Source organism: Leucopleurus acutus, assembly GCF_964270905.1.
Source record: "Leucopleurus acutus genome assembly, chromosome: 7".
Taxonomy (NCBI): domain Eukaryota; kingdom Metazoa; phylum Chordata; class Mammalia; order Artiodactyla; family Delphinidae; genus Leucopleurus; species Leucopleurus acutus.
The window spans coordinates 20,708,436-20,735,090 of NC_139150.1; the positions used below are offsets into that span (position 1 = coordinate 20,708,436).

General features: G+C 46.3%; 1 protein-coding gene across 1 annotated transcript in view; it reads left to right on the top strand.

The window, feature by feature from the left end:
* Positions 1-26,655, top strand: part of ZFP37 (ZFP37 zinc finger protein) — a 44,044-nt gene that overhangs the window by 11,734 nt on the left and 5,655 nt on the right. The window contains exons 2-3 of the mRNA XM_082842319.1: positions 23,299-23,425; positions 23,735-23,869. Of these exons, the coding sequence (XP_082698445.1) occupies positions 23,326-23,425; positions 23,735-23,869 (235 nt within the window). The 5' untranslated portion in view covers positions 23,299-23,325. The remainder of the gene's footprint in view (positions 1-23,298; positions 23,426-23,734; positions 23,870-26,655) is intronic.

Below are 26,655 nucleotides of genomic sequence, written 5' to 3' on the forward strand. Positions count from 1 at the left end.
GAAGAACATGATCTATATTCCTTAAATAATTACCTTTATGATTTATCATTTAGTTCTGCAAATTTTCAGGGAGTCTTTGATATTTCCCCAATTTGAAATATATATATATATATATATATATATATATATATATTCATGGAAAACTTTCTTTGGTGTACAGACTTCTGTCAGTTAAGGTGAGGTTAGCTTCTGCAACAGAAAAACACGTGAATATTGTTTGAACACCATACAAGCTTATCTTTGCTTCATATAACACCTAAATATAGGCTTTCAAATCAAGGGACTTTGCTTATGGCTTTTCTCCCAACAATGATCCAGGACCCCAGGACCATCTTTTTTATGAATTTGCCATTGTCAACATGTGGCTTCAAATCTGGCTCCAGTGCTTGGGTCTACCCCACTCATTGTAGAGGGTGATTGAGCGTGTTACCTCTCTTGGGGGAGTGTTTTCATAGGTCAGGCCTGTGTGGGCCAAATATCACTTCTAGCCATGTAAACTTGGCCAGGACTCAGTCTCATGGCCGCACCTCACAATAAAGAGGCTGTGAGACAGTCTTAATTTTGTGACTGAGGAGAAGGGGATGTAATAGGGAAGAACCTTTGTATTTTATTACAAGTTAATTACTAAAGGGGTGTTGCCTGTAAACTTAAATTTTACATTATGGCCCATCTTTGGGAACTCTGCCTCACGGGTAATGAGCATTAAGCCAAAACACCTTAGTTTAGCTCACCAGAGACATCCTGACCACGTCCACCTGTGAATGACTGTAGGAAGGAAGAAATTAACACATCCCCTCTGGAGGCTGACCAGAACCAGGAAATGTTTGACTTTACTCCCTCCCCTTTTAGTATAAAGGAAGCCTGAATTCTAACTCAGGCAAGATGGTTCTTTGGGACACGAGTCCACCATCTTCTTGGTCTGCCGGCTCTCTGAATAAATTTGCTATTCCTTGCCCCAGAAACTTGTCTCTTGATTTATTGGCCAGGCATGGGGCGAGCAGTGTGAGCTTGGACTCTGTAACTGAGAGACGAGATTGGTGAATAAGTGCACTGTTGATTTTTACATTATAAACACTAATTCGGTTTTTAGAATTAACATCCACTTTTCTTGCTTGAACACAATTTACCCAATAAAACTGTGACTCACAATCTAATTCCATATATTAAACCCAGGAAATACACTCAGGGATGTCAATCATAAGGTTCACAGAATCATCGGCTCTTTTTAAAAAGGGAGATTCACACTGTTTCAAGAGCATAGATTAAAGTTGAAAAAGAGCCTAGACTATTGTTTTCTCAAAATAAGAAAGAAGGTAGTTAATATACTTAGTAATACTTAGATAGAGATTGACACTGGGGCCATCAGTCAGTGACTATGACAGATACTCCCATGTCCAGGATGATGTATGTGGTCTTTCACTCAGCATACAGAGAGGTTGGCAATGGGACTCACTCTTTCATGTGCTTTCATTTTACTGTCCTTCAGTTCACATGTGATCAGTTAAGTGAACATCTCAGGAGTTATTCTTTCTTTATTCAGGTCCTTGACAGTTTCTAGAAGCCCTTATTATGCAGTTTGTGGTGCACCAGGGTGGGGCCCACTCTTTAATGTCCTTGAACACGAAACACAGTTGAGGATGAGTGAGACCCAATCCCAGCCTCTTCCCCAGTACACCTTTATTCCTCATCCACACGTTTTGAGGACTGACTGACTCCACGGAGACATCTCAGGGGAGGCAGCCATGGTGAGGGCTCCCTGGAGCTGGCTCCCAGAGCTGGTCCCTGCATCTTGGGGAGCCTGAAGTCAGGTCTGTCCTCCCAGATTGGCAGACATAAAACACTCACTTTTTGGTAGAGGAACATGAAGATGTCCCCTTTGCCCAGGTAATGGCCTGAGCCAGATCACAACCCATAAAAAAGATGGGGCTGGAAAATGGATGTTCCTTCAATTGAAAAACTTTTTCCTTTAAATATTTTTGACAGATTTGATTTGTTTGGAGACACTTCACCAATAAAGATGTGTGGATGGCACATAAAAACATGACAAGATGCTTAGTATCTTAGTCATTAGGGAAGTATAGATTAAAACCACAGTTGAGGGCTTCCCTGGTGGCGCAGTGGTTGAGAGTCCGCCTGCCGATGTAGGGGACACGGGTTCGTGCCCCGGTCCGGGAAGATCCCACATGCCGTGGAGCGGCTGGGCCCGTGAGCCATGGCCGCTGAGCCTGCGCGTCCGGAGCCTGTGCTCCGCAACGGGAGAGGCCACAACAGTGAGGTCCGCGTACCGCAAAAAAAAAAAAAAACAAAAAAACCCCACAATTGAATACTACTACATAACTATGAAATGGGTACAATTTTAAAATCTGACTCTAGTAAGTGTTAGAGGTTGTGGAGTGAATGGAACTCTCCTTCGCTGCTGGTGGGAATGTACAGTGGGGGCATGGCCACTTTGAAAGAGACTTTGGTAGTTTCTTAAAAAGTGAAATTTATCGGGCTTCCCTGGTGGCGCAGTGGTTGAGAGTCCGCCTGCCGATGCAGGGGACACGGGTTCGTGCCCCGGTCCGGGAAGATCCCACATGCCGCGGAGCGGCTGGGCCCATGAGCCATGGCCGCTGAGCCTGCGCGTCCGGAGCCTGTGCTCCGCAATGGGAGAGGCCACAACAGTGAGAGGCCCGTGCACCGCAAAAATAAAAAAAGTGAAATTTATCTCTTCAGTATGAGTCATCTATTCCACTCTTAGATATTTGCTTAGAGAAATGAGAGTATATGTCCTCACAGGACTTATACAGGAAAACCCGTAGCAGCTTTATTTGTATTGCCAGAAACTGGAAACAACCCAAATGCCTATCATTAGGTGAACAAGTAATGTGCACATCCACGCAGTGGAGTACTGTTCACCCACGAAAAGGAACCAAACAGGGGTGCATCTCAAATAATGAAGCTGAATGAAAAAAGCCAGACCCCCCCAAAATCATTTATACTGCATGATTCCATTTACATAAAATTCTAGGAAATGTAAACTAATCTATAGGGATAAAAAGTAGCTCAGTAGTTGTCTGGTGGGGAGAGAGTAAGAGACAGGCAGGTAGCAGAAGGAAGGGACTATAACAGGAAAACTTTTGGAGATGATAGATATCTTCATTACCTTGATTGTGGTGATGGTTTCATAGGTGTATACACTTGTCAATGCTTATCACATTGTATTGTTTAAATATGCCCAGCGTATATTATGTCAATTATATCTAAGAAAATTTTAAAAAAGAAAAAGAAAAGCCAACTTGGACATGAGGGCAGTCCAGGGCTGCCCAAAGTAAAGCAGCATCTACTAAGAAACAAAATCCAGGCTCTAGTGACTTTGTAGGGAGGTGGAAATCACAGGAGGGAATTCACGCCCTCTACTGGCCACCAGAGACAAAGACCATTCATCCCTGTGGGCAGAAGGCAGACAAGCACATGTGTGACCTAAGTAGAGCTCCTCTGGCTTTCCTAGCAAAGCTGAAAAGAACTCTTTCTAGTCAGGACTTCTCTTATCTCTGTTACAAAGAAATTTGTTTTCAGCGTCAGGTAGCAGAGAAAAACTACAAGTTATTTAATCTCTCTATACCTCATGTTGCTGATATATGGATAATAATAGTGCATGGGTCATAAGGCTCAGTGTGTAACCTATAGTTTTCCAGCTCAATAAGGCATATCTACTGTGATGTAGGATAAATGTAATGTGAATAGATGTGGAAATATATGAAGAAATAATATAATACACAATAGCAGATACATAAATGCCTAATAAATGTTTTAGTATATTTGGAATCTAAATAAATGCAAATCAAAATGAGATATCATTTTAAAACCCAAAAAAGCAAATATTAAAAAGAATCTTTAAGGTTGTAGGGGAAGGGTGGGACTTCTCTGGCGATGCAGTGGTTAAGAATCTGCCCACCAGCACAGGGAACACCAGTTTGAGCCCTGGTCCGGGAAGATCCCACATGCCACGGAGCAACTAAGCCCAAGCGCCAGAAGTACTGAGCCTGCGCTCTAGGGCCTGCATGCCACAACTACTGAATCCCACGCACCTAGAGCCTGGGCTCTGCAACAAAGAGAAGCCACCGCAATGACAAGCCCGCCACCACAACGAACAGTAGCCTCCGCTCACTGCAACTAGAGAAAACCTGCCCAGCAATGAAGACCCAACGCAGCCGAAAATAAATAGATAAATAGTAAATAAATAAATAGATAGATAAATAATTACATTTATTTTTTTAAAAACAGAATGTAGGGGAAGGGTAAGATGGATTATCATTGCTATATGTCAAAACCTCCTAAATGTCACAAAAATACACAAGATAATAGTAAATAATCAAAATATCAAAATACACCCCAGGCATCCCCATGCCTGTCACCTGCTCCCCTGAAGGGCACTTTCCAAATACAATGAGGCATTTGTTCAGGGGCTTCACCACTGGAAAGCAGGGGAGGGCCCAGAAGATTCATGTCACAGAGGCAAGGGTGTTCGGCTCTGTGCAGAGAGAGCCCAGGCCCACCAGAAACCAGAGGTGTTTCCAGGACAAGGTGGATGTTAAAACTCTGAAGAACAAGTCAGTCATGGACCAGTTCCTAAATTACAAAGCAGGGGTAGCTTGTGGAGCTAATGCAATGAGAAAAGTCCTCCCAAAGATGTACTCACAGCCCAGGAGGGGACCAGATAAGCAAAGCCCTTAAGATTACAAGGCTCCCTCTTTCCCTATACAGGCAAGGACATCAAATCCACATCCGCAGACTGGAGTGGTCTTGAGGTCACAATGCTCTTAACAAGCAACAGGAAGGTCAAAGTCAGAGTCATGATGCCAGGAACTGTGAGGCTTCAGGATCAGCACCTGTGTCTGAGGGAACCACGTCCTGCTCCCCAGAGGTCTCCTGTCTCTGAGAGAAGAGGCTATGGGACCAGACCCAGAATAAGCAGAGACTCCTGGGGAGAACCACAGGTTCTGTCCAAGGGTAAAATTAAAAAGAAATGAGGTGTTTTTTTCAGGGTCTTCATTTACTGAAAAGAGGGAAAATCAAAAAGAGCCATGGTCCAAACAAGACATGTCAGGCTGTGTGCAGAGCCCAGACCCCGAGAAATCAGAGCTGCCTCTGTGAGCAATGGACCTCAGCCACCAGGTCCCTGGCCACCCCAACTTTGCCTCATGAGTTTGGGAGGTTTTCCATCATCAATCAGAAATCACCCTCCCTCCCATCCATCCAGGCATGGATCCCTAGAAGCAACGTTTACTACATGTAGACAAATTCTACTAACTCTCTCCCAACCAATGACATTGATCACAGGACATTGCCAGGGCTCCAGCCTTGCAGCCCATCCCACGTCATCCATGCGCATCGTTCTGTATTATTAAGAGTAACTGATGAAGTGAGACTGCAGAAGGGCCATGCCGTGCAAGTGGACAACTTTATGGATAGGCACAATACGTCAAGGCACAATACGTCAAATCAGTGAGACACAAAGCTCCACATAATGTCCAAGGAATTGCTTTTCAGAAAGACATGAGTTCACATTTTTAGGTTGGTTGGTATAAAGATTGCACATGATGGAAATATTCTGGGTCTTGTGGGTGAAGTGGTGGTAACATGGATTCCAATACATTTGTGAACATTTGCTTGATGTATGCACTTACATGCTGTGGAATCACGTTTAAAGTGAATACAGTGGAGAAAGGAAACAGGAAAATGAAGAGTAAAGGAAGGATTCAGGACACTACCAGAACACTTGTAAGCACATTCACAAAGTCACACTGACAAAGGACTGCCAGAGTAAAAAATTTATTGCAGTACATGGAAAACACAACGGTCCATAGTAAGTAAAAATGTAATTTTACTTTCAACACCAAAAATCTACAAAGTCCCTCCTAGAACCCAGATTGCTCATCTGATATAAAGGTTTGTTCAAGGTAGGTTTCTAAGCATAACCTCGAAGAAACCCAATCTCTGGTAAAACGCAAAGACAGACGTCTAATTGTTCTTTGCAGTGGAACATACCCCGGAATCGATCTATCTCTACCTCTATCATCTAATCTATCTATCTATCTATCGACCCATCTATCTATCCGTCTGTCTCGTCCTCCTCCTCCTTCTCCTCATCCTCTTTTCCCCGTCTCTCTCTCTCCTTTCATTTTCCACATGAAACAGGAAAATATGGAGGGATGAAAAGGCACAAATCGCATCACTAAGGTTCGCAGTCTGAACCGCAGAAGAACAGAAGTGTTTTCCTCTGAACGCACATCCTGGCAGCCTGTCTTCTGGACACGGGGACACATCTCCCTGAGCTGGGATGCGGCAGGAGCTGATGTCTGGTGCGTGCTGAACACCGTTCCCGGGACAAGTGGATTTCTGTCCGCTGTGGGGGAAGCTCGTCGCCTCCGGTTTCACGATGCTGCCGCGGAGCCTTGCACGGCGAGGTGGCGGCGCGGAGTCCGGCTGGCTCTTGGGCGGAAGGGACCGGCCCTAGGAGGGGCGGGGAGCAGCTGGGTGCGCCCCTAAGGCGATGGCGCCCAGGGCGGGGAGGGCTGCGGGCCGGCGGGCCCGGAGCGCGCGGCGAGCAGGGAGTCGAGCGCCGCCAGCGCCCAGTGCAGGGCTGCACCCGCGTGCGCCAGCTGCCAGACGAGCCAGGCGCGCTGCGCGGCCGTGGGCTCCGTGTGGCCGGCGGACAGCGGCAGGAAGGCGCCCCCCGGGGCCCGCAGCTCGCCCAGGACCACCTCCAGGGCGCCCATCTGGTTGTAGAGATTGGACGTGAGCGCCGCCAGGGGCGCGCGGGCTTCGGGCCCCAGGGTTCCGCGACGGCGTTTGCGGGAGGGGGGCCCGGCCTCCGCCTGGCTGTGCTGGCAGCGTCCCCAGCTCCTGACCCACGCTGGCGATCGGGACCGGGTGCTCCTGCCGTGGAGCCGCCAGGGAGTGTGGGCGGAACCTGCGCGGGAGACAAAACGGGAGGGATTCGGGTGATGCGCGCCGCCCCGTGGGTCAAGGTCACCATCGCCCTTCCCTCTCTCCACTCCCCCACCCTACGCCCCACACCCCACCACGCCTGACTGTGGTGGCCTCTTCCAGGATCTGCTGGCAACCGGGACCAGGTCCTGGATGCCTTGCTCTCAGCCCTTCTGCCTTCAGGGGCATCTCACCGGGGTCAGGGTCTTTCTCGGCACCCTGGGGGCTTGGCTTGCCACTCAGGTCCTTCCCTCACATCCCCACCTCTGCCGAGGCCCAGCTCAGACACCTACCTCCTCTGTGGTGAAGTCCCGCTCTGGAGGAGTCGGGCTGCTCCTTAGCTCTCCGGTGGGCTGGGGGTGGTCGTGCCCTCACCTTCTCTTCTCCAGGTCCGTTTCCTTGGTGGCGACTGTCAGGGGAGCCATAGGGGCTTCTCCCCCGCTTGTGTCTGGTGACCGCTGTGGGTGGAGAGGAGGAGAGGAGTGAGTGCTCCCTGACCTACCTCTGGAAAGTGGGGGGAGTGGATTAGAGGAGATTCCAAGTCCCACGGCTCCGCCCACCTCCATTCCAGCCCGTCCCCCAAGCTCTGGTTTCCTCCTGCTCCCCACAGCCTCCATGGCAGCTCCCTAGGGCCAGGCCTTTCCTGTCGCTGTGGCAGCTCCTGAGCTGCCTGGCAGGCATGCCCCTCCCTCAAGTGCAGCCCCCGAGGATGGCACAGCTGGTAGAGAGCCCCAGGTCACAGGGAATCGGGCCTTCACCTTGGGTTTCTCTCACCACTTGCAGTGGTGTGACTGTCACGTCTGGCACCCGTTCCTTTGCTCCTTAGCCCAATATCTTGTGTCTCCCAAAGCCTCTCAAGCATCACTCAAAACAAATGTCTGCAAAAAAGAACCTAGAATTTTACCTCCTTTGCTCTGACAGCCCTCTCGGGTCTCAATGCTTCCTATTGCTCTCCGTCTTTCTGAGGGATGTGCATCTCCTCCCTTCTGTTTTAGAGACAGGTTCTCCTTGGAGCAAAGCCTTCCATTTTCCCTGTGGGAAAGACCTTTTCTCTGCTGGCCAGGCCGCCTGCCACTTGCTGCCCCTGCCATTTCATCCAAGCCGCCCGGCTGAGCCACAGGTCTGGAGGCCTGGGGAGTGGGAATGACTAGGCCAGCAGAGGCCCTGGCCTTTTATGGCTTCCCAGCAGCCCACTGCCGGGTCTCAGATTGGTGCGCCGGAGACCACACCCACCAAAGAGAATTGCAATGATGAGGTTAAGGGCTGTTTGGGCTATCCCACTGCCTTCCTTGGTCCTCAGGACGTTGTAGCTGTACATTTCGGAGCATTTCGGCTCTCTGCTGTATGTTAACTTCACAAAAGGGCACTTGTTTTCTGGTTCGTTTCACGGTGCTTTTTATCTGTTTGTTTCACCAGTTCTGTGTGTGTCTGCATGTGTTAGCATGGGTGACTCTTATGCCAGGGGTCAACAACAAGGTGCTGGTATAAAGGACGAGAAAACCTTTTGGTCTGTTTTACTTGCATTCCCTTTGGCCCCTACTCAGGTCTGCCATCCTGACAGGAATGCCACCATAGACAGTACAGGATGAAAGACTGTGGTTAGGCCCCAAAATAATGTTTTTTACAAAATAGGCAGCTGCATACACCCAGCCTTAAGACCTCTGCCCTCCACAACATATCAAATTTTGAATTTAATTTTTTTTTTTTTTTTTCGGTATGCGGGCCTCTCACTGTTGTGGCCTCTCTCGTTGTGGAGCACAGGCTCTGGACGCCCAGGCTCAGCGGCCATGGCTCACGGGCCCAGCCGCTCCGCAGCATGTGGGATCCTCCTGGACCGGGGCACGAACCTGTGTCCCCTGCGTCGGCAGGCGGACTCTCAACCACTGCACCACCAGGGAAACCCTGAGTTTAATTATTTTTTCACTCCTCTTTCTTCTTTTGTACTGGATATAGACTTTTTTTTCTTCAACTTGGTCCAAAGGGTACAAAAAGACATATTAGGAGAGTGTCAAAAATAACCTAGGACTCAGCCAGTGAAAGCAATGGTCCATGATTTCTTTGAAGCACCTGATGGATATATTTGCTGGCTCTAATGGCAAAGAGTGTAGTTGTAGATGGAATAATTTCTGTGAGTGAGCAGGAGGGAGGGTATGGAGACTGATTTGTCTTTTGCACAGCTACTCTTCTATAAAAACAGCCTCCACCACATCAGTGGGGCCTGTAGGTCAGGTTGTTGCTGCCTATGGCTGATAAAACCAGCAAAAGCCAAACAGAATCTATTCTTGTTAGATTCAAGGTACCCAGACCTCAGAGTAAGGAGCTCAGTCCCATTAATGAGAAGGTTCACTCTGCGGTACACCTGAAACTAACAACATTCTTAACTATACTCTAATAGAAAATAAAAAGTTAAAAAAAAAAAAGAAAAAAGGAGTGTCCTGTGGTTGCTGGGGCTTATGGAGTCCTTACCTGTTCTGAGGCTTCATGAACTGTTACTTGGATTCGGAGACGTATCATAGTATTTTTTCACCAGTTATCTTGGACCACGTATTGATATAGGGTGTAACATCTTGCTAGAAAGTGTATGAGTTACGAGAGTGGCAATTAATTCCAAGTGCTCATGTGTCTGGAAGTCCCTGCTCTCCCCTCATTCCGGGGTCACCATTGGGATGGTTTGTATGTCATGTCTGGAAATCCTTCAGCTGTAATCATGGCGACTGGCCACGTGAATGTAGGCTTCTTGAAGTGTTAAAATCCAATGTGGCTCCCCGAGCAGGTTCCCATGGGGGAGTCAGTATTCTTTATAATTTTGCTCAAAATATCCAAATTTCATATATCCCAGAGGTTTGCCTTTAATGGGCACAGAATTTAGATCCGAAGAGATCGCAGATAAAACCAGTATAAAGTGGATGATAAAGGGCTACACGTGCACTCAGGGAAGGTGCTGTCCTCCTGGCCTGGATGTTGTGATTCATAATAAGAAATATATATTTGGTGTTTGCCAGGGTTTCTGGCTCAGCCCCTAAACCCACTGGAATTTCCTAAGTGATGAGAGTGATAAATGGGTTTTGTTATGTTAATGAGGCGACCTTTAGAAAGCACCCAGGTCACCAAAGGGTGGGGGGGCTGCTTTCCAGAAGACCCCACGTGGTGATTAGGGGATTAGCGCTTTGTATCGGAACCCCCAGATTCCCGGAAGGGGAGACAATCTGGAGGTTGAACCCATCACCAATGTGTAATGAGTTAATCACGTCCCTGTAACGAAGCCTCCTTGAAAAAAACGAAAACGCTGGGGTTCAGACAGCTTCCAGGTTGGTGAACACATGATCTGGGGAGATACCTTTTTGAAAGGCATGCCCCTTCCCCATGCCTTGCTCTATGCATGTCTTCCATCTGGCTGTTCCTGAGTGAGAGCCTTTTTTTTTTTTTTTTTTGTGGTACACGGGCATCTCACTGCTGTGGCCTCTCCCGTTGCGGAGCACAGGCTCCGGATGCATGTGGGATCTTCCCGGACCGGGGCACGAACCCGCGTCCCCTGCATCGGCAGGCGGACTCTCAACCACTGCGCCACCAGGGAAGCCCGTGACAGCCTTTTATAATACACTGATACTCTAATAAGTAAAATGTTTCTCTGAGTTCTGTAAGCAAATTAATTGAACCCAAGAGTGGTTGTTGGAACCTCTGAGCTATAGTGGAATTCCCCAGAAGCACAGCTGACAACCTGGACTTGCGATTGCACGTGAAGTGGGGCAAGGGTTGTCTTGTAAGACTGAGCCCTGAGCGTGTGGAATCAGAAGCTGTCCCTGAGTAGATAGTGTCAGGATTGTAAGACACCAGACTGGTCTCAGAAATTCCCTGGCGGTGTAGGGAAAACGCACAGACACATTGGAACTTGTAGTAGAATCTTCCCACCCTTACCAGGCTACTGTTACCGCCAGCTGCACCTGCGGGCCCCTGCATTTGTAGGACCCCTCTGGGTTCAGAGCAGCCAAGCCGGGGAGGTCCTGTAGGCTTCAGGGAAACCAAAACAGTAGCAGGCATAGCTCGTGTGAGGCTGACTTCTCTTCATTTACCATGTATTTATACTTCCCATAGCAAGTATAAATTGGATTGTTTTCCCATCATTCACTCTGGACTCTCCTGTCTTCAGAGGTCTGATTTACTTCGTGTCCACAACATTGGGCCACATCGCCGTTACTAAGGGAGATCTGTTGCTTTCCCTCAGCCACACGCCATGAGCACAGAAGCCCTTCCAGAAAAAAAAAAAAAAAATTGTTTTTTGATCACTTTCCCTAAGGCAGTTATATCGGAGCATCTGGCATTGGCTGGTTGGTTGGTTGGTTTTAATAGTCTCTACTCACGGCATTTCTAAGTAGAAAAATGACCATCTAATCTATGCTAATGTGAAGAGAGGAAAGGACTCACCTTGCCCCCCATCCCCGTTCTGGAAGGCTCACTTCAGTCCATATCTCACAGGACCATGTGAGATAAGTAACCTCAAGGAGAATGTGCCTTTATCTTTTAAATTCTACCAAGTAGGTGAGTGGTTCACAAAGTGTGATCCCAGGACCAGCAGTATCACCATCACTTGGGAACTTGTTACAGATGTAAATATCAGGCTTCGATCCAGACCTAGAGGGTCAGAGCACTGGGGGCGGGGCCATGTGATCTGTGTTCCAAGGCCCTCCAAGAGATTCTGATGCAGGTTCCAGTTTGAGAAGCACTGAAGGAGGATATTCAGATAGAGATGGGGGAGGAACGTCATTCACTTACAGCCAGTCATCAGGATCCTAAGGGAGCCGTCTGGATCGGGTCATTTTACTCTTTTTTTCTTATAAGGGCAACATACAGTAATTTTTGTGTGTTTATGCCAGTATAGGTTTTAGGGAAATAAAAGCCAATTTTCTTGTTGGTACAAGTTGTATCCTAAGCTTATCTTCCCTAAGGTGTAAATTCAAAAATTAAACACAAGGGACGGAACTGAAGAATGCTCAATCATCCTTGTCAATGAAAAACCAAAAGAAAACTCTCGAACTGAAAAATATAATGTCTGAAATTTGAAATTCACAGGATAAATTTGACAAATGTAAATTAGAGGGGAAAGAGTCATTGACTTGAAATAGATCAGTAGATATGATCAAACAAGTGAGAGAAAAATGATGAAAAGACATTAACCTGTGACCTGTGGGACAAAAAAAAAAAAATGTCTTACATATATGTAGATGAAGTTCCAAAGGAGAGTGAGGAGAAAATGGGACATACAAAATATTTGAAGATATGATGGCTGATATTTCCCCAAGTTTGGTAAAAACATTATCTTGGGGCCTAACCACAGTCTTTCATCCTGTAGTGTCTATGGTGGCATTCCTGTCAGGATGGCAGACCTGAGTAGGGGCCAAAGGGAATGCAAGTAAAACGGACCAAAAGGTTTTCTCGTCCTTTATACCAGCACCTTGTTGTTGACCCCTGGCATAAGAGTGACCCATGCTAACACACGCAGACACACACAGAACTGGTGAAACAAACAGATAAAAAGCACCGTGAAATGAACCAGAAAACAAGTGCCCTTTTGTGAAGTTAACATACAGCAGAGAGCTGAAATGCTCCGAAATGTACAGCTACAACGTCCTGAGGACCAAGGAAGGCAGTGGGATAGCCCAAACAGCCCCTAACCTCATCATTGCAATTCTCTTTGGTGGGTGTGGTCTCCGGCGCACCAATCTGAGACCCGGCAGTGGGCTGCTGGGAAGCCATAAAAGGCCAGGGCCTCTGCTGGCCTAGTCATTCCCACTCCCCAGGCCTCCAGACCTGTGGCTCAGCCGGGCGGCTTGGATGAAATGGCAGGGGCAGCAAGTGGCAGGCGGCCTGGCCAGCAGAGAAAAGGTCTTTCCCACAGGGAAAATGGAAGGCTTTGCTCCAAGGAGAACCTGTCTCTAAAACAGAAGGGAGGAGATGCACATCCCTCAGAAAGACGGAGAGCAATAGGAAGCATTGAGACCCGAGAGGGCTGTCAGAGCAAAGGAGGTAAAATTCTAGGTTCTTTTTTGCAGACATTTGTTTTGAGTGATGCTTGAGAGGCTTTGGGAGACACAAGATATTGGGCTAAGGAGCAAAGGAACGGGTGCCAGATGTGACATTCACACCACTGCAAGCGGTGAGAGAAACCCAAGGTGAAGGCCCGATTCCCTGTGACCTGGGGCTCTCTACCAGCTGTGCCATCCTTGGGGGCTGCACTTGAGGGAGGGGCATGCCTGCCAGGCAGCTCAGGAGCTGCCACAGCGACAGGAAAGGCCCGGCCCTAGGGAGCTGCCCATGGAGGCTGTGGGGAGCAGGAGGAAACCAGAGCTTGGGGGACGGGCTGGAATGGAGGTGGGCGGAGCCGTGGGACTTGGAATCTTCTCTAATCCACTTCCCCCACGTTCCAGAGGTAGGTCAGGGAGCACTCACTCCTCTCCTCCTCTCCACCCACAGCGGTCACCAGGCACAAGCGGGGGAGAAGCCCCGATGGCTCCCCTGACAGTCGCCACCAAGGAAACGGACCTGGAGAAGAGAAGGTGAGGGCACGACCACCCCCAGCCCACCGGAGAGCTAAGGAGCAGCCCGACTCCTTCAGAGCGGGACTTCACCGCAGAGGAGGTAGGTGTCTGCGCTGGGCCTCGGCAGAGGTGGGGATGTGAGGGAAGGACCTGAGTGGCAAGCCAAGCCCCCAGGGTTTCGAGAAAGACCCTGACCCCGGTGAGATGCCCCTGAAGGCAGAAGGGCTGAGAGCGAGGCATCCAGGACCTGGTCCCGGTTGCCAGCAGATCCTGGAAGAGGCCACCACAGTCAGGCGTGGTGGGGTGTGGGGCGTAGGGTTGGGGAGTGGAGACAGGGAAGGGCGATGGTGACCTTGACCCACGGGGCGCGCTCATCACCTGAATCCCTCCCGTTCTGTCTCCCGCGCAGGTTCCGCCCACACTCCCTGGCGGCTCCACGGCAGGAGGACCCGGTCCCGATCGCCAGCGTGGGTCAGGAGCTGGGGACGCTGCCAGCACAGCCAGGCGGAGGCCGGGCCCCCCTCCCGCAAACGCCGTCGCGGAACCCTGGGGCCCGAAGCCCGCGCGCCCCTGGCGGCGCTCACGTCCAATCTCTACAACCAGATGGGCGCCCTGGAGGTGGTCCTGGGCGAGCTGCGGGCCCCGGGGGGCGCCTTCCTGCCGCTGTCCACCGGCCGCACGGAGCCCACGGCCGCGCAGCGCGCCTGGCTCGCCTGGCAGCTGGCGCACGCGGGCGCTGCCCTGCACTGGGCGCTGGCGGCGCTCGACTCCCTGCTCGCCGCGCGCTCCGGGCCCACCGGCCCGCAGCCCTCCCCGCCCTGGGCGCCATCGCCTTAGGGAGCAGCCGCCCCTCCTAGGGCCGGTCCCTTCCGCCCAAGAGCCAGCCGGACTCCGCGCCGCCACCTCGCCGTGCAAGGCTCCGCGGCAGCATCGTGTAAACGGAGGCGACGAGTTTCCCCCACAGCGGACAGAAATCCACTTGTTCCGGGAACGGTGTTCAGCACGCACCAGACATCAGCTCCTGCCGCATCCCAGCTCAGGGAGATGTGTCCCCGTGTCCAGAAGACAGGCTGCCAGGATGTGCGTTCAGAGGAAAACACTTCTGTTCTGCGGTTCAGACTGCGAACCTTAGTGTTGTGATTTGTGCGTTTTCATCCCTCCATATTTTCCTGTTTCATGTGGAAAATGAAAGGAGGGAGAGAGATGGGGAAAGGAGGATGAGGAGAAGGAGGAGGAGGACGAGACAGACGGATAGATAGATGGGTCGATAGATCGATAGATAGATTAGATGATAGAGGTAGAGATAGATCGATTCCGGGGTATGTTCCACTGCAAAGAACAATTAGACGTCTGTCTTTGCGTTTTACCAGAGATTGGGTTTCTTCGAGGTTATGCTTAGAAACCTACCTTGAACAAACCTTTATATCAGATGAGCAATCTGGGTTCTAGGAGGGACTTTGTAGATTTTTGGTGTTGAAAGTAAAATTACATTTTTACTTATTATGGACCATTGTGTTTTCCATGTACTGCAATAAATTTTTTACTCTGGCAGTCCTTTGTCAGTGTGACTTTGTGAATGTGCTTACAAGTGTTCTGGTAGTGTCCTGAATCCTTCCTTTACTCTTCATTTTCCTGTTTCCTTTCTCCACTGTATTCACTTTAAACGTGATTCCACAGCATGTAAGTGCATACATCAAGCAAATGTTCACAAATGTATTGGAACCCATGTTACCACCACTTCACCCACAAGACACAGAATATTTCCATCATGTGCAATCTTTATACCAACCAACCTAAAAGTGTGAACTCATGTCTTTCTGAAAAGCAATTCCTTGGACATTATATGGAGCTTTGTGTCTCACTGATTTGACATATTGTGCCTTGACGTATTGTGCCTATCCCTAAAGTTGTGCACTTGCACGGCATGGCCCTTCTGCAGTCTCTGAATAATATAGAACGATATACATGGATGACGTGGGATGGGCTGACAGGCAAGAGCCCTGGCAACGCGAACCATGAGAGTCAACGTCCTTTACATAGAAAATAGGCTTTTTCTCCAAGGGAACCTGTCCCTTAAAGAGAAAGGAGAAGAATGAGGACCCAATAATGGATGGAGCAAAGGAGGTTCTTGACACCCAGGAGGGCTCTAGGGGAGATAAGGAAGGTTACAGATTCTTCTTTGTGAAGATTAGAGTTGGGAGATGGCACTAGGCTTTGCACATGCAATTATTCAATCTGTAATGCTGTCATAGTTAATTCTTGTTCATCCTTCAAATGTCAGCTGAAATGTCCTTTCTTCCTGGTAATTTACATAAATCTAAGTCTATAATCCATACTCTCATGGCACCATGTATCTTTTTTGAAGCACTTATCATAGTCCTAATTTTGTGTGTGCTCATTTGAATAATACTCGTCTCCTCCCCTGCATCCTAAGCTCTCTGAATGGGACCCACGTTTCAAGATTTTTCCCATTATTGTATCCACAATACCTGGCCTAGTACCTGGCACATTATAGATGTTCAATAGATATCTACAGGTGGAAAATGAATTATTGAATGCATGCATGAGAAAACATTGATAGGTGGGATCACACAGTTCTCTTAACTTTTCTGGACAAGTCTCACACAAGGTCCTTTGGTAGGACATTTCCTAGAGACTATTGTAAGAAAGTCTTTATAGTCAAGAGCCAGACTACAGGCTAATGGAGGGAACAGAGTTTCTAAGTCAGGTACCTAAAATTGTGCAGATGGTAGAATCTCATGAGACCAGAAGAGGTAGTAGAGATCATGGAAAGCAGAGACAATTTCCTGGGCTTTCTTTGATATGACAATTGTTTTACTCAGTTGAAAATGTCTGCACATACACAAAAACTCACATGTAAGTGTACAACCCACACACTGATCCTTACCGTCTTGACAAAATGGATTCAAATGTTAGATTCACTCTTTGGGGACTTCTGTGGCGGTCCAGTGGTTAAGACTCCACGCTTCCACTGCAGGAGACGCAGCTTCCATCCCTGGTCAGGGAACTAAGATCTAGCATGTAGCGCAGTGTGGCCAAAAGGAAAAGAAAAAGAAGATTCACTCTTTCACTATTTATCCTGAGCCTGGAAACTGACGGACTCTGCCATGCCAAGAAATGATGGAACTCCTCTGGTAGATTGAAAGTTCCTCGTCACCATTCCATGACCTATTTTCACCAACCTCGTTCATCTTCTTCATTTCTCTCCCCTCTTCCTTGCTTCCCTTCCTCCTCTTCAGTGCAGGGAATATCCATACCCTGCCTTTCCTATGCTTTTCCACCCACTTCTGTTTCTGAATACCGCCCCCTAAGGGCCATGTGAAGATGATTAGTTAATTACTAGAATCAAGGGCTTGGAGAGCTGTTACAATAGAGACAGCATTTTGTTTATAGATAGGTTGGAACTTGTTTGGATTGGTGAGGAAACACTGATATTGTTAAAGCAAAGTCTGGAGAAACTGGACTGCCTCTCTTCTCTCACAACTAGCTGGGATCAGATAGAAAGTAGAATTTTGGGGTTTTTTTTTCGCGGTACACGGGCCTCTCACTGTTGTGGCCTCTCCCGTTGCGGAGCACAGGCTCCGGACACGCAGGCTCAGCGGCCATGGCTCACGGGCCCAGCCGCTCCGCGGCATGTGGGATCTTCCCGGACCGGGGCACGAACCCGTGTCCCCTGCATCGGCAGGCGGACTCTCAACCACTGCACCACCAGGGAAGCCCCTATTTTTTTTTTAATGTAAGTAATGGACCTCTTTGGACTGTACTGTAAGGACAAAGTCAGGACTTTATCTGAGGAGGATGGGCGTCAACTGCTCACACCCAGAAGGTGAGGCTCAAAGATGCTCTGTCAGGGACACAGGGGAGGTGCTGTGTCTCCAGTAGATGAAGAGGAATCTCAATCACAATTATCCTTCAATTTTCGCTGAGTCCTTAGTTTTCTATTGCTGCAGAGCAAATTATCACTAATTACTGGATTAAAACAACACAGATTTATTATATCAGTGTTTCAGGACATCAGAAGTCTGGGCATTGTATGGCTGGGCTCTGTTCAAGGGCACACAAAATTGAAATCAAGGTGTTGGGTGATTGTGTCCTCATCTCGGGCTCCACTAGAGAAAGATATCCTTCCAAGCTCCCTCAGGTTTTTGTCAGAAACATTTGCTCTGCAGTCGTGGAACTGAGGTCCATGTTGTCTTGCCAGTGGTAGACCAAAAAGCACTCTCAGTCCTCAGCCGCTGCTCTCAGGTCCGTGCCATGTGGCTCCTTCCACAGGCCTTCTCACATTTGGAATTTTGGAGTTTCTGACTTCTGGAAGGGTCTAGCCACTTTTAAGGGCTCACCGAATTAAATCAGCCCCACCAAGATTATCTCCATTTTTATCAACTCAAAGTCAACTGATTTGGGATCTAATCGTGGAAGTAATATTCCATCAAACCACAGGTTCCTCTTGCATTGAAAGTTAGGAGATCTCACAAAGGTATTACGCTAGGGAGCCGAGTTAATGGGGGCCATATTAGGATTCTATGCATCATAATATTTACAACATACTTTGCTAAGCCCTAGAGTTGATGTCAGAAGACTAGGAAAGCATTGCTGGGCCTGGGGACACACCCCCCCCTTTTCCTCAAAGGAAAGTGACCTTGCTTGAAATAATCCTTTGTTTTGTTTTTGACTCCCCTGTCCCAGCCCCTTTCTGCCTTTAAAAGCTCCCCATTTTGTACAACTCCTCAGATGGCCTTTCTGTTTGCTAGATAGGATGCTGCCCCATTGATGAATCGTTTAGTAAAGCCAATTAGATCTTCTAATTTACTCCGTTGTATTTTGGGTTTTTTTTAGCACATATAAGTTGAAGGTGCAAAACAGGGTATGTTTGGCTCTGGAAAAAAGAACAATATATTTGTGATAACTTTACCAGCCCTCTGCCTCATTGTAAATTCCACAAGGGTGAACAAAGGCTGTGTCTGAATCTCCAGTTTTCTCATTACCTAGCAAACCCAAGCAACCTAGTCTGCATATAGTATAAAAGCTCAACAAATAACTGTTAAATGAACGAAGTTTGTACATGAACTGGCCCACTGAGAAACTATTTCTACTCCAATTGCTTGATTATTTGGGCTTGATTATTTGGCTGAAACATCACCATCAAACTGGTTCTCACTGAGGATTGATGTATTCACTTAATCTGATGCTTCATGTTTTCTCATTGTTCTTATACCATAAATGAAAACACATATATTTCAAAGATTAGCGTTCTCTCTCTATAAAGCAATGGCATCTGCCCTATTGGGCTTTTCCCCTCCAACTTCTCTCATTATCCCAGCTTTCTGGAGTCTGCGGTAGGCAGTGCGATTCCCGGTTTCCCCGCAGCTGGCTGCACTGACTGGGAAAAGCAACTCCAAATTCTGTCCTCAAGTGTTGAAATCTTTGAGCGCCGGGGGTGGGTTGTCAGGCACAGTGAAGCACTCTGCAGGGAGCAGTCTGCGAGCCAGGTTTTGCCCGCTTGCACCTCACCACCGCGAGACCATCTCAGCTAGCCGGGCCACCCACCTCTGAGCCCGCCGAGAGCGCCAGGTCCCCACTGTACGGCGGCGACTCGGTCAAGATGGCCGCGCCCGGGCGGATACCCAGGGGCGGCGCCATCGCAGCTGCCGAATTGGCAGAGGCCGCGCTCTGGGGGGCCGCCATGCCGGCCTCCGCCTGCCCCCTGATCCTGACAAAGCCAGACACCGCGGACCGGAGGAGGAGTGTAGGGACGGCGGGACAGGCCGGGTGTCCCCCGGAGATGGCTGTGTCGGAGCCCGGGGGCAGCGCCGCGGTGAGCGCGATGATGGGGAGGGGTGGTCTGGTGGTCAGCTGCGGTCGAATCGGGCGTCAGTGACTGGAGGGTTACTGTAGTCTGTGAAGATAGGTGATTCGGGAGTTGGAGTCGGTACTGGAGGGCCTCTTGCAGGGGTGGGGGGATGGTGTTACCACACTCAGGGATCGATGGAGTAGTGCTTGGGAGGTGTCTGTGGAGTCCGTGACTGCTGCAGTTTGAGGAAATCAGTGTTTGAGGGATATACGGTGACAGTGGTTGGAGGGGAGGGGTCTGTGGCGGTCCCTGGAAAGTCAGAGTTTGGGAGGCCATGGGGATCAGAAATGGGGGCTTTGGGGTGTATCAAAGATTGGGGAGTCTGTGGGGGTCGCAAATGGGAATGTCTAGGGGAGCCAGCGATTACGGTGCCTTTGGTAGTTAGACTGGATTGTCCCGGGCTGCGTGCAGAGGTGCAGGGAGGTCAGTTAGTAGCTTATTGCAGTAGTTAAAGCGAAGAGATGATGATGATGGTTTACAATAGGCCAGGATGTTGAAAGGCTATTCTGCATCGATATAGAGATAGTGCAGGGCTGTGGTGAAAAGGGATCTGGTGTTAAAGTTTTCAGTGAATGAGGGAGGATGACTGTGCAGAAAAGTTGACATGAAAGACCTGAAACAGCTGTCCTTAGAAAGGTCTGATTGCAAGGTTAACCTTTGGCCAACATCCGAGAACTTAGATTTCAGGAGAGTTCCCGCTATTCCCAGGAATTTTAAAAGTGGCTAACTGTGCCTAAACTATGTAAACAATGTGGTTTATGCTGAATGTCTGATTTCCTTCTGGGTATCTGGGACTTTTGTATATGCTAGGCAGAGAGTGCCTATTTGACCAACTCCTAAAAATGTTGTTTACCAAGCATTGGTAAACAACATTTTTTTAAATTGAAGTATAGTTGATTTACGATGTTGTGTTAGTTTCTGGTGTACAGCAAAGTGAAAAAATATATATATATATACATATATTCTTTTTCATGTTCTTTTCCATTATGGTTTATTACAAGACATTGAATATAATTCGCTGTGCTCTACAGTAGGACCTTGTTGTTTATCTCTTTTATACATAGTAGTTTGTATCTGCGAATCCCAAACTCCTAATTTATCCCTCCCCCACCCCCTTTCCCCTTTGGTAATCTAAGTTTGTTTTCAATGTCTGTGAGTCTGTTTCTGTTTTGTAAATAAGTTCATTTGTGTCATATTTTAGATTCCACGTATAAGTGATATCATATGGTGTTTGTCTGACTTACTTCACTTAGTATGATAATCTCTAGGTCCATCCATGTTGCTGCAAATGGCATTATTTCATTCTTTTATATGGTTGAGTGGTATTCCATTGTATGTGTGTGTGTATATATATATATATACACCACATCTTCTTTATGCATTCATCTGTCAACAGACATTTAGGCTGTTTCCATGTCTTGGCCATTGTAAATAGTGCTGCAGTGAACATAGGGGTGCATGTATCTTTTCGAATTAGAGTTTTCATCTTTTCTGAATATATGCCCAAGAGTAGTGGGATTGCTGGATCCTATGACAACTCTATTTTTAGTTTCTTAAGGAGCCTCCATACTGTTCTCCATAGTGGCTGCACCAATTTACATTCCTACCAACAGTGTAGGAGGGTTCCCTTTTCTCCACAGCCTCTCCAGAATTTATTATTTGTAGACTTTTTAATGATGGTCGTCTGACCAGTATGAGGTAATACCTCATTGTAGTTTTGATTTGCATTTCTCTAATAATTAGCAACGTTGAACATTTTTTCATGTGCCTATTGGCCATCTTTATGTCTTCTTTGGAGAAATGTCCATTTAGGTCTTCTGCCTATTTTTTTATTGGGTTTTTTTTTAATTGAGTTCTATGAGCTGTTTGTATATTTTGGAAATTAAACCCTTGTTAGTAGCATCGTTTGGTAAACAACATTTCACATGTGTTAGCACAACTCATTTCTGAAAGAATTAAGTATGTACTGTGTGACTCTACTGGGAGAGGACTCTTGGAAACAAGCAGCTTTTTCCAGCTGATTTTGCACTGAATTCTTTTGCTGTGCTAAATCATAGCTATGAGTACAGCTATATGCTGAACGCTGTGAGTCCTTCTAGTGAATCATCGAACCAGACTATTAATGGGTTAAAGTCTGGTGATACTCTAAACGAGTTAGGGATTTTGAAGGATGAGTGAAAAACTGTTGAAAGTATAATTTACTTCATTTTCAGGCCCTGAGGTACATGGGTTGGGGTGGAGGTGGGCAAACAACCTCCACGGGGATCACTGTAAGGGAACAGAGTCCTCAGGAGACAGGTAGGTTTTGGTTAAAGCAAGCAGGCAAAGGGAATGGCTAAAGAGGGTGAGCTGTAGGGAAGTTTACTGGCAGTGATTAGAGTTTCTGTAAAAGGCACTGTTTGAGAGTTCTGTTGGCATCAGTGACTGGAGATTGATAGGATTTGGGGTGATATCAGAGATGGAGATTGATATGTTCCACTGGTATCAATAGTTGAGGAACCTGTGGGAATATGTAATCAGAGTGTTTGTGCGGCAAGTGACTGGGGAGATCTGTTGCTGTTAGTGATTGGGAGTTTGTTGGGATCAGTAATTTTGGAATTATAGGCTTAGTGATTAGGAAGGGCCATGCTGGCTCAGTGATTGGGAGGCCAGTGACAATTAATGATGGGAGTTATAGGAATCAGTGACGACGTTTGTGAGGTCAGAGATTGGTAACACATGCAGCTAATTTATTGGTGGCTTATGGCGGTCAGGGGTGATCTTTAAATGTTAAACAGACATGTTTGAATGTATACTTATCAGTTTCAGAATTCTCCAGTAGCTGCCTAATAAGAGGAGAAGTTTAACATGCTTTAATTTCTCCCCTGTCCCCAACCAGTTATATGCCTGCTTATTTTTCTTACATCATGCCTCTTGATTTTAAGGTTACTTTTATAACAATTGCACAAGAACGTTATCAAGTTACTTGGATGTAACTAGACATTTTACTGGTTTTATTATTCATAGTTCTCTCTTGTATATGCTTAAGTCTTTCCCAATCTTGAAATCTTTATTCTGATCCAATTTTCCTTCTTTTAAAAATCATTCCTCTTCTTCTTCTCCTCCTGTCTCTCCTCTTCCTACCACATTCCCAGTTTCTCCCTCCCTCCTTCTCTTTATTTCTAAAGTACATAGGTAATATACTTTCTGCATCCTTACATGCCTAAAATACCTTACTTTTTCTTCCAAACATAAATGATTTTTTGACTGGTCATAAAAATCAAGGGTCTCGATTCTTCTGCCTCAGAACTCTATAACACTCCTCCATAGTCTTTAGTTACAGAAGAAAAGATGAAGACTGATTCTGGTTTGTTTGTTTGTTGTAATTGTCTTTCTCTCTGATAATCATAGGATTTTTTTCCAAGTACCGTAGACTAAGTGGCTTATAAACAACAGAAGTTTGTTTCTGACAATTCTGGAGGCTAGAAGTCCGACATCGGGTCGGGATCTGGCGACAGCCCTCTTCCAGGTTTCAGACTTCTTGTTGGATCCTTACTTGGCAGAAAGAGCAGAGACAGGAAGCAAGCTCTCTCATGACTCTTATAAGGGCACTGATCCCATTCATGAAGTCTCCCCTCTCATGATCTCATTGAATCCTAATTATCTCCCAAAGGCCCTATCTCCTAATATCATCACATTGGAGGGCAAGGTTTCAACAACGAATTGGGGGGACACAAACATTGAGTCCATTATAGGGACATTTCTTAATATGATTTTTGTCTCTCAAAAACAAAAATGCAAAATTGGGTAAAAAAATAAGCCCCGTGTATAACATTATGATCATCAGTGAATGGTCAAGGTAAGAGAAAGTCATTATTATCTTGTCTGCATCTTTCACTGATGTGGATAACATTGGACTGAACTAGGAATGTGCTATTACAGGGATCGGTAACATTCAAAGATGTGACTATGGCCTTTACCAAGAAGGAATGGGAGCAACTAGATCCTGCTCAAAAGAGCCTGTACAAGGATGTGATGCTGGAGAATTACAGCAACCTAGCCTCAATGGGTAAGGACAAAGTAATTCAAAGTGTGCCTACTGTGATGCCTTCTCTCTGAAGTCCTTGGATAAGTTTATCCTTAATTTTTATGAATCAAAGAGTTTTAATCCCTTTTGGGTACTAACCAGAATACTTGTGCTCCTCTGCCTTGAAAATGGAGGATCTACTCAGATGGGGTACATGGACATCTGCACTGTGAAATTTCAGAAGCCATGTGTTCTTTTATCCTTTAAAAGCTCTGAAGCTTAAATGGTAGGGCTTGATTTCTGGAATGTTTGTTGTTCTAACACTCAATTTCTATCTTTTCTCATGAATAGGGTATCAAGCTCTCAAACCAGACATGATATCCAAGTTGGGAAAAGGAGAAGAGCCATGGCTGGGGAAGGGGAAAAGACCCAGACAAGGTGGTCTGAGTGAAATAGCAAGACCCAAGGGAATAGGAGCCAATGGAAGTAAGTTCCTAGTTTCTTGGTGGTAACTTTGGAATTCTTTTTTTTTCACATTTTTATTATTTATTAATTTAAAAATATATTTTTTTCTTTTTATTGAAGTATAGTTGATATACAATATTGTGCTAGCTTGAGGCGTACAGCAAAGTGATTCAGTTATACATACATATATTTTTTAAGATTCTTTTCCCTTATAGGCTATTGCAAAACATTGACTATACTTCCCTGTGCTATACAATGGGTCCTTGTTGGTTTTCTGTTTTATATACAGTAGTGTGTATATGTTAATCCCAAATTCCTAAATTATCCCTTCCTCCCATCTTTCCCCTTTGGTAACCATAAGTTTGTTTTCTATGTCTGTAGGTCTGCTTCTGTTTTGTACAGTTCATTTGTATCATTTTTTTTTAGATTCCACATATAAGCGATATCGTATGATATTTGTCTTTCTCTGTCTGGTTTACTTCACTTAGTATGATAATCTGTAGGTCCATCCATGTTGCTGCAAATGGCATTATTTCATTCTTTTTTATGGCTGAGTAATATTCCATTGTATAAATATATCACATCTTCTTTATCCATTTATCTGTTGATGGACATTTAGGTTGCTTCCATGTCTTGGCTCTTGTAAATAGTGCTGCAATAAATATTGGGGTGCGTGTATATTTTCAAATTATGGTTTTCTCTAGATATATGCCCAGGAGTGGGATTGCAGGATCATGTGGTAGCTCTATTCTTAGTTTTTTAAGAAACCTCCATACTGTCTTCCATAGTGGCTGTACCAATTTACATTCCCACTAACAGTATTGGAGGGTTCCTTTTTCTCCACATTCTCTCCAGCATTTATTATTTGTAGACTTTTTGATGGCCATTCTGACTGGTGTGAGGTGATACCTCATTGTGGTTTTGATTTGAATTTCTCTAATAATTAGCGGTGTTGAGCATCTTTTTATGTGCCTGTTGGCCATCTGTATGTATTCTTTGGAGAAATGTCTGTTTAGATCTTCGGCCCATTTTTTGATTGGGTTGTTTTTTGCTTTTTTTTTTTTTTGATATTGAGCTGTATGAACTGTTTTTATATTTTGGAGATTAATCCCTTGTTGGTTGCATAGTTTGCAAATATTTTCTCCCATTCTGTAGATTGTCTTTTCATTTTGTTTATGGTTTCCTGTGCTGTGCAAAAGCTTTTAAGTTTAATTTGGTCCCATTTGTTTATTTTTGCTTTTATTTCCATTACTCTAGGAGAAGGTCCCAAAAGATATTGCTGCAGTTTATGTCAAAGATTGTTCTGCCTGTGTTTTCCTCTAGGAGTTTTATAGTATCTGATCTTATATTTAGGTCTTTAATCCATTTTGAGTTTATTTTTGTGTATGGTGTTAGAGAATGTTCTAATTTCATTCTTTTACATGTAGCTGTCTAGTTTTCCCAGTACCACTTATTAAAGAGAACTGTCTTTTCTCCATTGTATATTCTTGCCTCCTTTGTCATAGATTAATTGACCGTAGGTGCATGGGTTTGGAATTCTTCGAATAATTTATTCTTAAATTCGTCTTATAGATCCTAGGAAGTAGCAGTAGAAAAATATCAAAATCTCCTGGGGAAAAAGAGTTCAAACTACAAAAATTCTCCAACCTTGGAGATTCTAATATCTCTTCCTTCTGTGAACCTGTCCACATGAGAGGTTCTCATAGGAGATTCACTGTAGTTGGGCGCCAATGTGACTTATGGGGATTTGCTTATACCATTTGTATCAGTCAGCTTAGTCTAAGTTACGTCCCATTAAAGAAAGACCCCAAAATCTTAGTGGCCTACAAAAAGAAAGATTTGGGGCTTCCCTGGTGGCGCAGTGGTTGGGGGTCCGCCTGCTGATGCAGGGGATGCGGGTTCGTGCCCCGGTCCGGGAAGATCCCACGTGCCGCAGAGCTGCTGGGCTCGTGAGCCATGGCCGCTGAGCCTGTGCGTCCGGAGCCTGTGCTCCACGGCGGGAGAGGCCACAGCGGTGAGAGGCCCGCGTGCCGCAAAACAAACAAACAAACAAAAAACAACAAAAAAAGAAAGATTTGTTTCTTACTCAAGCTGCAGCCCTTTTCCACATTATCTTGTGACCTACACTGAAAGAGCAGTCCCTATTTGGCCAATTCTGGTCTCATTACAGAGGCAATGAAGAGGGAGTGGAACCATATGATGACTTAAAATCACTGATTGGATGTGGTAGATATCTCTTTCTGCTTACATTTTATTGGTTCATTAGTCAGAGCAGATCACCTGGCCACTCCCGAGTTCAACTGGGTAGGAACGTATACTCCTTTCACAGGGAGGATTCAAATGGCCATACAGTGGGGCTGGGAGGTGTAATCCACAGGGAACAATAATACAGTCTGCCATACCACTCGGGTTGTGGTAGGAAAAAAGGTGAAAAGCAGGGCTCTAAACCTTGGATACCAGACCATCAGATGCCTAACTGACCCTTCCATATAGCCATCTTTCCTCATCCATGCTCTCTGTTGCTCAGTTTTGAGAAAGAGCAATGAACCCTTTTAGCTGTTTTCTTAAGTAATCCCATTCCTACTTACCTCTCTAAAGCAATGCTTTTTAAAATTATCCTCCCTTTTCCTAATATCCTCAGCTTTTCTCCCTTCATCCACCCACCCTCTTAGACCCCATAGTATCAAATTCCTCTCCTTAGAGATTCAGGCATTCTTAAATCTGTCCTCTATCCAGATCTCTTGGTGTAATCCTCCTGCCCCTCATTACTTTCCATTTCCCCCCTTTCACTGTGAAATGCTCTAGAT